Source organism: Mercenaria mercenaria, chromosome 1 (assembly GCF_021730395.1).
Source record: "Mercenaria mercenaria strain notata chromosome 1, MADL_Memer_1, whole genome shotgun sequence".
NCBI classification, from domain to species: Eukaryota; Metazoa; Mollusca; class Bivalvia; order Venerida; family Veneridae; genus Mercenaria; species Mercenaria mercenaria.
The window spans coordinates 8,549,785-8,562,424 of NC_069361.1; the positions used below are offsets into that span (position 1 = coordinate 8,549,785).

Here is a 12,640-nt window from a genome sequence, read left to right on the forward strand (position 1 = left end):
AACTTTGTAACAATAGCAAGGCTACCTGGGTTCTGTTCCCTCCACTAGTTGTTTCTGCATGTAATAATTCTGAAACTAAAATCGTGTTTTTATTTTCGTAAGTTCCAGAGAGTTTCGCCTTCGTCTGTCTTTCGTGCAAGAGGGATTAGAAATATATATAGTAAATTTAATGACGACGTTTTACTAATTAATCTGACTGATTCTCACGAGTAGAAGTAAATGTGATATTAAAGCAGGAAACAGACGTTGAGCACTGTACTCGTTTCCGTGCTCAAATACCCCATCTTTTCATTGCTACTCGCACCTTCCACAGCAAAGAAAAATTAACAGTGAAATAAAATTCTTTCATATTTAATCAAATATAATAAGCTTATGAAATATACAGAAAGTGTTTAATTGATACGAATGACACATTTTAGAAAAGAAACTTATATTTATGTATTTGCCATTATAGCCCCTTTAGCTGTCACTGGCAAGCGGAAAATTGATTTCAAACAAAACAAAATAGATCAAATATGTTTTTGTTGCAGGTACTCTTTCCATTGTTTTTTTTTTTTTTTTTTTTTTTTTTTTTTTTTTTTGAAAATTTTCTGAAACGAGCAATTGATACACGTCAGTTCCTGCAATTTGAAAACTAACTTCAAATTGTTAACTTTATCGAAAGCTTTACTAAATTCAAGTAATATTAAATCATATGACGTATGCCATATTTCGTGCCAAATCGTCGATGAGCTGTATCAGTTGCGTCTCACAGGAACAGCGGTCTCTGAAATAGTATTGTAAATTACAAAGTATATTGTGTTTGTTAAAGTGACTTGCCAGATTTAATGAGACGATATGTTCTTAGAACTTTACACAGAATGCATGTTAGAGAAATTGGTTTGTAATTTGTTGTAACTTATTTGTACCCTTTTTTTTAAAAAAAAAAGGTGTTACATTTGTACTCTGGTGTCAAATGAGTACTCCTGTGTCTAATGATTTCTGAAAAATAATTTGAAGTTTACTTTTTTCAATAGTAGTGGTTTCATGTTGTCTGACTCTCTCTGCAACCTTTCTAAGATTTGACAACAACTTCTGCAATTGACTGTAATTTTTGACATTCTTTGAAAGTTATCTGACGATGTTTGACCTGAGAGTTTTATAATGTAAAGTTTTTTATTTGACTATACAATTTCTTCAGTTTAAAATAAGTTCTGCTTTCTTGATCAGCTGGATCTTCAATACCTAAAATAAATTCAGTGTAATTGTGATAAGCTATTCTGCTTTTCCTTTTGATAAGATTTTTTGATATTTACATCCTGTCTTTCTTTGGTTATTTCTTTTGTTTTACATGCAGTTATCTCTTTTCAACATCAGTCATTTTATGGCTTGGGTAATCCATAACAGCGATCTTTTGGTACCTATAGTTTTTAATGGGATAATGCTTTTGATGCCAGATGAAATTTCGTAAGATAACCGAAGAGGCCGAAGTTTTAACGACCTTGTCCTTTACCCATTGCATTTGAGCTCTGAAAGCATCCCAATCTGCCTTTTTGTAGAGTGGAACTGCTCTAGGTTTCTGTTTAGTTTCTTAAGGTTTTAAGCCTGAAATGAAAGATAAAATAGAATGGTCTGAAATCCAGAAAAAGATTTGAACGTGTATCTTACAAGTAAATCAAGCAGTATGTACATAAGATTCTTTGTTCGATAATATGCTGCAATGTAAAGAGGCTTGCATGTAACTAATTGAATTTCTGCTCATAATATTTCACATTCAGATTTTGCTGTTTCCGTTCCGTTGCCAAGACTGTGTCCTGCACTAGAATGAAAACTCATCCTCATTTGCTATTTTGACTTTCACGGAAGGGTGTAAAACCTAGAGATTTTGGATTAATTTCGCAATGTTTATGATCTTCTGTTAATCAAGATTCTGTGCGTACCACTATATCCTGTCTGTGATTTTGCACCATAGAATAAAAGTCTGCTTTTTCTAGTAATTTACGCATTATGTATTGTTTATAACATTTACTATGATTACCAAACTTGGTGGCCGACCGCGTTGTAGTTCGACAAGTCTGTTTAATCAATGCCATGTTTCAAAGCTGTTATGGGTAGAGAAAGACGACGAGTGTAATGAACAATTTAAAGAAAAAAGAACATCACATGGTGAGTACGCCCACCGACCCGTCCAATGCAACAAGGTCATCATAAGCATGCGGATCTATTTCTTGACACTTAGTATGGAACCAATGTGAACAAGTATCGCTGTAGAGTAAAATCTCTACAAAAAATCACATCCACATGAGCCACGTGTGAATTCTGGACCTGGATTTTTCTCCACGTCCCAGACAATGCTAGGGGTAATATGCATAAGAATATCAGGAATGTGTTACGAGTATTTTTCTGCGGGACACGCCATTTGTAATATTTCACACTGAAATCTATCTATCAATAGGCTATTTGAGCGTACTGTAGGCCTTGGATGTTGGATAGACTACTGCCTCGTGTGTAAATAAACATAAATAAGAAAAGTAAAGCTTTCAGGGGGGACACTGCTTCATAAGTAAACAGATCAAGGATATCGTGGTCTTCTGTGAGGGAAAACATCAGCTTACTGTTAGCACTGCTGGCTGACACTCTCTTCAGATATCAAACTTTGTGTCTTGCTCCTTGGCACGTTCGTCGTACATATAAGTACATCGGAATATCTTGACAAATAGCACGTTTATTGCATTTTCGTTCATTTTACTTTTTATCAACAACTTGAAATGGACACATTTCTTAGTAAAATTCGTGTTAAATGCAAACTTTGGTAGAATTTATGACTTCAGAAAAGGTCTATGCGATGAAAAGGAAATAATAAGACCAGCAGACTAAAATATAATAGGGTTATTATAACAGTAGCTCGATCTGGGATGCTGTATTCGGCTCGAGTGGATTTTGCAAGATCGGATCTCAAGAGGCGCGCAAGCGCCGACTGTGATCCGACCTTGCAAAATCCACGAGAGCCAAATACAAAATCCCAGATCTAGCTATACTGTTATAATGACCCTTTTATATACCTCTACCTTTTTGTTTGTTGTTTTGTTATTGAACGAAATCTTCAATGTTTATCGATATTAAAATGGAACTAAGTGAAGTTTTTATGTGCGCTATTTATGGAACAGTGTCAAGTCATGCATATTAATGAAAGTAGTCCGGCAGCATACAATACGGAAGGTACAATACGGAATCTTAAAGGTACAATACGGATTTTTCTTCTGCCTGTTCATATTTAATCGTGGAATACCCATCGATAACTTTATAGAATTTATATAGGTATATAATAAAATTAAATATTTTTTCTTCATTTCCGTCGCTTCTAACACTGTATTTAGTCATTTAATATTATAAAAAATAAATTCGTCCTTGAGTTCCATTATCAGACAGCAATCTGCTGTTATAATGAATGCTTAAAATTTCCGACCGATTACCCTAATTAAAATTTCCAACAGATTAATCTAAGTACCGAATACTGTACGGAGTTTATCAGGGTCATCTCAGTATTTTTCTTCTGTCATTGTTTTTACACTGACTGTTCTGTCGGTACCTTAATACAACTCCGTCAACTAAAACTGTAACTTGAATATGATGCGGATCAATTGAGTAAGGATAAGACAAACTCAGATACAAACTGGTTAATACTAACCAAGGCAGTAAGGAAATGACACCTGTAACGACACCTCTCAGGAATATCCCTGTCTGGTGCTTAGGGTATGTCAAACTCATAATGATTTTGAAGTCTTTAGCCGACATAGGATCGTTAAAATGAGCTCACACTGATAATCATAGAAACACACAAGAGGAAATCGTTATATAGTTTCCGGGGCACTAAGGGCCATGCACATGCTGATGCCAGTAAGACCTATCTTTATAGGGATTTCAGGCAATGTTTCCTTCACTGTTACCAGTAATAAAGTGTTCGGTTTTTTCAAACCGTTTTTTATGTTGGGCTTGATATTTCATTTATCTAAGTATTGCGCTTTACTTTAGATTATAGTTTGCATTAAGCATTTCCTAAAACAAAATAATGTAAACACATAACTAAAACAAATAAAATAGTTCAATAGCATATTACATTGGAACACCGGGGAGGTTAAATATTCTAATGTATTTCTCACCTTTTAGCGCCAAATAATCGATCTGGCTGGTGCGATTTTGATCTTTTATAGAATGCCAATTCCTACGTTGCCAATTAAGATGAACGAACTGCGTAAATTTGTTTCTGATTGTAAAGTGTACATAGTCAGTAAACAACTCGTGGTTCTTGATGAAATGGCGGAAACAGATTACAGTAACAGACTGTTACTATATATAACAAGAAAATGCCAGATGACACATCTATTAAATTTAACACAAACGCTGACTTAGTTTAAACATATTTCATTGTTCGTTTTTTTCTATTACAATAACTATGCATATACATTATATGATATTAAAACACTGCGTTACATTCTTGGACCTGTCCAGTAGCAATATGGAGTAGGGAGTATCTTATTTGAGCTTCAACAGTATACCAAAGTTCCATCCAAGATTGTTTTTCACGATAGTCTACGAGTCTGTGAAATTACGTCCACGGGTTAAATGTTTCTGTATTTAACCTTGAACTTTATATAAAATACAGGTCATTTAGGACCAGAATGCAATAGATGCCATGTATGCTGTCACTGGACAACGTGTTCAGACCAAGTAAATTATCGTTATATTGGTAAACGCGTTGAAAGTACGATCTCGGAGAAGCATTAATATCTATACACTACCGACATTGCCAAACGAATCCGCGCCTACTCAGTTTAATGTAAAGTCCTGTTTATTAAAACAATATATAAAATATTTTTGATAATTAGTTTTACATGAAGTGTTAAATTGTCGGAAATTGGATGCGTTCTCAAAATGGTAAGCTTTCATTTTAATTAAAATTCGTTTTATTGCATTTCAAAGATAATCGTTATTTTGTAAATTAAAGTGTCCGGTGAAATAATTTTCCGGTATATTTCTTTATAATAAAAAATGCTGTTGATATCTGTTTAAAATGAATGTATGAATTAGGTAAAAAATCCAGTTTTGATTTTCTTTAGTATTACACAGAAAGATTAAACTGCAAGAACACCCGTAGGATAATAATTTTCTTATACATGCCTGTTGTTATTTTTTAGATTACTTATATTAACAAAACAAATTTGAAACCAAAATTCACCGACGATAACTGTGTTTTTATTTATTTACAGGAAGATTTAGATGCACAACAATTGGAAGGTAGAACTTGTTTTCTTTCTTTAAAGTGTTCCATTTTGTATCAAAGATATTCGAGAATGAAATCGTCTCTAGCGTAATTCATCCAAGTGAGAAAAAATATCGTTCTAAGCGTTTGAGATAAAACAATATTGTTTTCGTTATCTTCTCAACTTCCCGAGTCAACATCCACATACACTATCTTCAGCCGGAATTCTACCACACCATCATATCATTCCGTTGACTCATCTCGTCTTGTCTTTTTTGCTCAATACAAAAAAATTAACCTGCACAGAATCAATTTTACAATAATTTTTGCATAACATAGCTTAAACTGACTCCTACGCAGGTTCGAACCCGATCAGAATATTTCCCTAAACATACCTTGAGGTTGTTGATTTGGTTCGAGCTCTTACGACCGGGATATATACTGACGTGTAGGTACAGAAGAAGAAGAAAAAGAAGTTGATGATGATGACGATGATTATTATCATTATTATTATTATTATTATTATTATCATCATCATCATTATCACCATCATCATCATGGTATTCTTTTATGGTTTTTATTCAAGCCAGGATTCAGGTTTGGACCTAATCAGATTAACGTTTTTTCAAGTACGTTTTATTAATATCCACGCTGTGACCTTTATGCGGGCTGAGCATGCATTCCCTGCCCTGGGTACGTTATTCCACATACCACCCTCATGACCCTATTATCAAAACCCTACTATCCTGTACCTACAGTCGCCATCCTACTATTCTATTATCGCTATTTTTCTATCCTACCATCCTACTGCTTTGATAATTTTACGAAAGGCGATGGTGGGAACAAAACAGAACAGAACAAGATTCCGTATATTTGTGCCCTTCAGTATTTAAAAATTCGCTTCATTCCAACTTTTCATTTCAGAGCTACAACAAGCCTTTCGCATTTTCGATAAAGATGGCGATGGGACAATCTCCACTCAAGAGCTGGGAACGGTGATGCGATCCCTGGGTCAGAACCCATCAGAAGCTGACCTACAAGATATTATAAAGGAAGTCGATGTTGATGGTAAAGACACGAATGATTTTTTATTTCGCCCTATAATTATTTTCAAATGTGCTGTTCTGACTGCCATACAAATAATGCCCCGGTTTTCATGATAAGTTACTATAGGCGGCCAAATGTTTGCCTACCGTCCGTCAGTCCGCTTGTCTGAACTCCATCCCCAATATCTGGTTCTTGTGATATTTTGAATTTGAAATGCATTCTGGGTATTTTAATGAAACTTGGAGTTAAGATGAATGACAATAAGGAAATTGTGCGCTTTCTAGATTTTGTAATTTGAAAAAGTCTGGTTGCTATGGTAAAAAGTAGTTAAAATATAACAAAATTAATGTCCTTTGAAAACTTAAAACTTCAAAAGATTTTTTCACGATATATGAATTGAAGGCAATTTAAAGAATATACACGCGAATACGTGATTTCATTTTGTCCCTTTGTCTGTCAGTCTGTCGGTCTGTTTTTTTTTTTCGTCATGCGATCACAAAAGGTAGATTCAGCCATAACATTACAGTATAAGACATTTTTATGAAAAGATATTTATAAATGAATGGAAATATAAAGAATGTTTACATCATTGGTATGTCTGTTCGTCGTCTCTCTGTCTGTCTGTCTGTCATAATTAATGCGTCCAGCAAAAAACTGAAAGTACAAGAAATTCATAAAATAAAATACTTACATTGAATATATGTGTATATTATTACAGTTTGTTCGTTTCTCTGTCCATCTTTAAAAAAATGGTTTATCTTTGATATACATGGACCTAACTTTAAAAGTGAAAACAAAATGTATTCAAGAAACCAGTTTTTTAAAAGGGTGGCTAATTTGAGAGTATACTTTCGTTGCGTTGCAATGTTTATAAAAAATATATAATTATGTGTAATATGCAGGCTATTTTAATCTAACAACAAAAACTTATTCTGGTAGGCTTTTATTGCTTGACAGTACAGTTATCTTGTTTGAAGATTTTTAGACTATCTTGTTCGTCTGTTCAGCTGCCAACATAGAACATATTGTTTGAAGTTGTTCTATGGTGGCAGCTGAACAACGAACAAACAGACAGACCGACATATTAAATATCAAGCATATTTCCCACTTTCTTCTTAAGACGGTGGAAAATAATAACTTGTTGTCTAAAACATCTTCCCTTTCCTTTTCAGGCAATGGACTTATTGAATTTGAGGAATTTGTAACCTTGATGTCGAAGAAATTCACAGAAGAGGCGTCTGAAAATGATATAAGAGAAGCATTTAAGGTATAAAAATGTAAATAAATGTTTATTATCTTCTCTAGCCTAAATGTTAATAAAAATGTATTTCAAGACGAATTATATTTCAGACGCTGATGAGATGAAGTGTTTTCGTAAAGTACATTTAACAACTTTCTTAAAATCGGATTTTTAAAACGGATTCTCGTAAACAAATTGAAATCACCAGCAAATAAAGATCAACTAAAATACACTTAATATTGTTTTGTCAAGTATATCTACAATATGGTTTATATGTTCAGGTATTTGACCCAGAGAATTTAGGTTATATTCTGGCATCCGACCTCCGACACATAATGACAACAAAAGGTGATAAAATGTCAGATGATGAGGTGGATGAGATGATTGAAGATGCCGACCTGGATGGTGATGGACATATTGAGTATGAGGGTAAGTCCCCTGAAATATCACAAACTTTTGATTTCTCAAATTTTCGAATATGAGGATATGTCCAAAAAACCCATCTCAGCTTAACGAATGTGAGATTGTTGAATCAGGCTAATAGAGGTTAAACCTACTGAAATATCACAGCTTATCGAATCTGGGAATAGATACGAAATATCTCAGTTTATCGTATGAGAGGGTAAATATCTCATAATTTTGATCGTATCTGAGAACAAGTCGGCCGCCTGCTTAAGTAGGGAGAGCGTTGGTGTACGGTCCGCGGGGTCGCGAGTTCGATCCCCGGGCGGAGCGTATGTTCTCCGTGACGATTTGATAGAAGACATTGTGTTTGAAATCATTCGTCCTCCACCTCTGATAATTCATGTGGGGAAGTTGGCAGCTACTTGCGGATAACAGGTTTGTACTGGTACAGAATCCAGGAACACTGGTTAGGTTAACTGCCCGCCGTTACATGACTGAAATACTGTTGAAAAGCGGCGTTAAACCCAAAACAAACAAACAAATCTGACAACAAGTATCCGCTAAACTATCTCAGTTTATCGTATATGAGGATAAATATCTCCACTGATCGTATCTGAGAATAAGTATCCCCTAAAATATCTCAGTTTATCGAATATGAAAGTAACTATCTCCACTGATCGTATCTGAGAATAAGTATCCCCTGAATATCTCAGTTTATTATATACCTGTATAAATTCTGTAAAATATCGGCTTGTATTTCACAATTAAATATGAACAGGCAGAAGAAAAATCCGTAGTGTACCTTTAAGATTCCGTATTGTACCTTCCGTATTGTATGCTGCCGGACTACTTTCATTAATATGCATGATCTGACATAGTTCTATAAATAACGCACATAAAAACTTCACTTAGTCCCATTTTACTATCGATAAACATTGAAGATTTCGTTCAATAACAAAACAACAAACAAAAGGATAGAGGTATATAATAAAAGGGTCATTATAACAGTGGCTAGATCTGGGATTTTGTATTCGTCTTTCGTGGATTTTGCAAGGTCGGATCACACTCGGCACTTGCGATCTGGCAAAAATCCACTCGAGCCGAATACAGCATCCCAGATCAAGCTATAACCCGTATTTATCGTATATTAGGATAAATGTCTCATCTGATCGTATCAGAGAATAAATATCTACTAAACCATCTCAGTTTATCGAATATGAGGGTAAATATCTAATCTGATCGTATCTGAGAATCTCAGTTTATCGAATATGAGGGTAAATATCTCACCGTATCTGAGAATAAGTACCCACTGAAATATCTCAGTTTATTGAATATGAGGGTAAATACGTCAACCTATTTAATATGGGGATAAACCCACTGTAATATATAAACTTATCGAACTTGAGGGAAAGTCCACTGAAACATCACAACTTGTCGAATTCAAGAATAAGTATCTACTAAAATATCTTTAAAAAATCGTATATGAGTGTAAAATCTCAACAAGTCGAATAAAGGTGTAAGTCCACTGTAATATCTCAAGTTATTGAATATGAGGATAAGTCCACTGTAATATCTGAGCCTATTTAGCATGAGATTGAAGAAAATAATTTGAAATTTAAGTACAGTATGTGACTGTAGTCTGATTTTCTAAATTTGATTTTATGTTCTTTATATGCAGTGAAAGATGGTTATATCCCATCACCATACAAACAGTTGATAAAAATTTGAAAAAATCGTTTTAAGAATCTGTGACACTGTTCCCGCTAGCATGGAATGGTGTATTAAATGTAATAAAACTTTTTGGTGGCTTTGAAATTTTATTCCTTCTAGTGATCGGGTGATATGTAGCTTTTTGTGTTTCGAAGTTTTCAAGTATGATATGTTGAGATATTTTAAAAGAACTTTCAAAAACTGTACATGTTGATATAATTTCTAAATGTTATAAAATATGTTCTCATCGAAGACTTTTGTGAAATTTCATTGACCGTTACTCTCCATCTTAAACTCTATAATTGGTAAACTTAATTATCCAAACATACACTTTCCAAAATAAATTGCTTTATTTGCTAGTTCAAAACTTTTCAGTCGTATATCACTTGTTAACTTTTTATACAGACAATCTAACAGTCAGTTACTTAAATGCATAACTTGCAGACGCTACGCAGATCTACGTGCTATGTGAGTTATCTGTTACAATCGTTTGTCATTTTGAGCAAACTAGAAATTGATTGTTAATATCACTTTTTATATTTCAGAATTTGTAAAGATGTTGGCTGAAAAGTAATTGGTGAAAACATGCCAAATATAGGAAGATACCCGCTGTAAAATGTTCATTCTTTTAAAATCCAAATGTTTCTATTTCTTCATTGCCATGTAAACTGTTCATGGAATCTTATCTTTGGAGAAAATCAGAACAAAATGATGCGTAGAAACCACATGAACACTATTATGTAGCAGTTTGACATTGTGTGGCTATAACCTACTGATAGAATATATTAAGCATGTCTGAAATCCCACGACTTTCAGATTTAAAACTTTTTAGAAATGTTTTATCATATAAACAAAGTTATATCTGATGGAAATTAATCTCGACAACATTAGAAACTTAGCCTTGTAGCTGTGTAGTTTGTATTCAATTCTCGGAAAGGATTTCTTTTGGTCGTACTTGCAATCATTCGTTCCTCACTCACGTTGGTCAGCTGATATCATTGTTTACCCTCTACTTCAGCAACACCACATGTGGAGATAACTCTACTGGCTTTTTAATGGTCCCATTGCCAGCTACAATTTCTTAGATTTAGTAAGTTAACCAAGTACAAAAAATGTATTCAAATTCTACACAGTCATTCTGTCAATGTGTGAATCCATTAAGCTATCAATTGTATACCATCTCTATTTTTTCACATTGTAAATATCATGCTGATGCATATTTACGTGTGCATTTCATTTGCTTATAAACGCTTACGTCTAGTTTACGTGTTAATAAATAAATTTGCATCAATATATCTTGTCTTTTATCATTATGCGACATATATATCCTTTCCGCAGCTTTAACGTACTAAAACGTATTAATGGCCCTTTCACGCTTCCGTAGAAACAACATTTATTACACGAAACTTATTTTGAAAATATTTCTGAAATGTCTAGGTCTGCAGCTTTCAAATACGGTTATATTTTACATCTGAGGCATATACTGACACTCTCAGACAACATCAAAAATGACATTTTGAGCGATTTGATGAAGTTCCAAAATTACCAATGTACCCTTGGTCAGTTACGGACCCCTGTGGGATTTCTGTTTATCCAGAGCTCAAATATTTTTTCATAGATTAAAAGCTGACATGCTGTACTAAAGCCCAGGTAATTTCAATTCGTAATAAAGTAATGAAAATTGGCTCCCAATAGCAAAAAAAAAAAAAAGAAGAAGTCCACGCGCATACATTTAGACGGGGTGACCCCTGCGCGTGACCCCTGACTATCTACGAATCAAAATGCGGCTTTCGTTTTCAAGTTTAGCATTTCTACTTTCATTTTATTTATTTCCGGAAATAGCTGAAGGTCGAGTGACGTCATTTTCTGTGTTGTCAAAAACATACATATGCCTGGCGAGATTGCATAAATATGTGCTGGCCGTCCTAAGGTTATATATCCAAATAACAAATGTTTATTCTTCATATTTCTTTGCATACACTGTATTTTCTTTCATAAATTTGTGCACGGTGTGATCTTTGCCACCTTCCTGTTAACTCAGTCCAAAAGAAGAATGGTGCCCTTATATAAGTTATCTACCAAATCACTTCCTTAATGAGTGCCTGCAACCAGCCAAAGTATTATCTTCTTTACAGACACATAAAAGGAACTTGAACAGATCACTGTTATGTATACATAAGCATCATTCATATCAATTATTTTTTTGAATGATCAGACGATGACTCTAATCCTACAAAAACTAGACTGTATTGGTAAAAAGTGTGACAATTAGAATGTTAATGTTATAACTGTAAAGGTCGATACACTTAGGCAAAAGATTAAGGAGATGGAGTCAAACATTGCAGACATAGAAAAATAGTAGAGACATTTTTTCGGCGACGACTGACGAGCTCTATCATAAACAAAAAAGAAATATAGTCTTGTGGCTAAAGTTGCATCTTGCCAAGTAGAAACAAAAGAAAGAAAAGACTCACTCCACACTCCTCAGACGTAATGCTACGTAGAAAACAGACCCGTACCCCACGACGGAATCAGCCTATGCATAGCAACCGAAATAATTACCAGAACCAGAGTATGTGGTACAGACAATATCAGCGTCCCCCAAGAAGTACGAATCAACGTCGAGATACCCGAGGAAATCCTTTGTGGTGTGTACACTGCAAAATGAATAACCATCACACTAGTGACTGTGGACGGACCACATGGAACAAAAATAACTCGCGTTATGACTATTACAGTCCTGAAATGCGATATAAAACAGGATGGGGAGATAATAGTTGTTCGACACCTATGTTGCACCGGAATCAATAGGACAAAGACGACAAACACTCTTACTGCGTCAAAGATGAAAACATTTACGAACATTTAGCTCAGCTGTGCTCATGTTGTAATAATGTAAGTTGTAAACGTACTTCTGATATTCCACAGGGTAAAGATATATGCGTAATTTTGAAAAGAATTGATATAAATTATTATCGGAGGATGTATAACCACTTAAT

At 34.3% G+C, this 12,640-nt stretch overlaps 2 protein-coding genes across 2 annotated transcripts in view; both read left to right on the plus strand.

The window, feature by feature from the left end:
- Positions 1-12,640, plus strand: part of LOC123545048 (uncharacterized) — a 550,315-nt gene that overhangs the window by 296,579 nt on the left and 241,096 nt on the right. The window lies entirely within an intron of this gene.
- On the plus strand, positions 4,793-10,934 carry LOC123545039 (neo-calmodulin-like). The gene is made up of 6 exons (XM_045331279.2): positions 4,793-4,914; positions 5,247-5,274; positions 6,164-6,307; positions 7,459-7,553; positions 7,808-7,955; positions 10,187-10,934. Exons 1-6 carry the CDS (start codon positions 4,912-4,914, stop codon positions 10,213-10,215), a joined length of 447 nt encoding a protein of 148 aa, XP_045187214.1. The 5' UTR covers positions 4,793-4,911; the 3' UTR covers positions 10,216-10,934.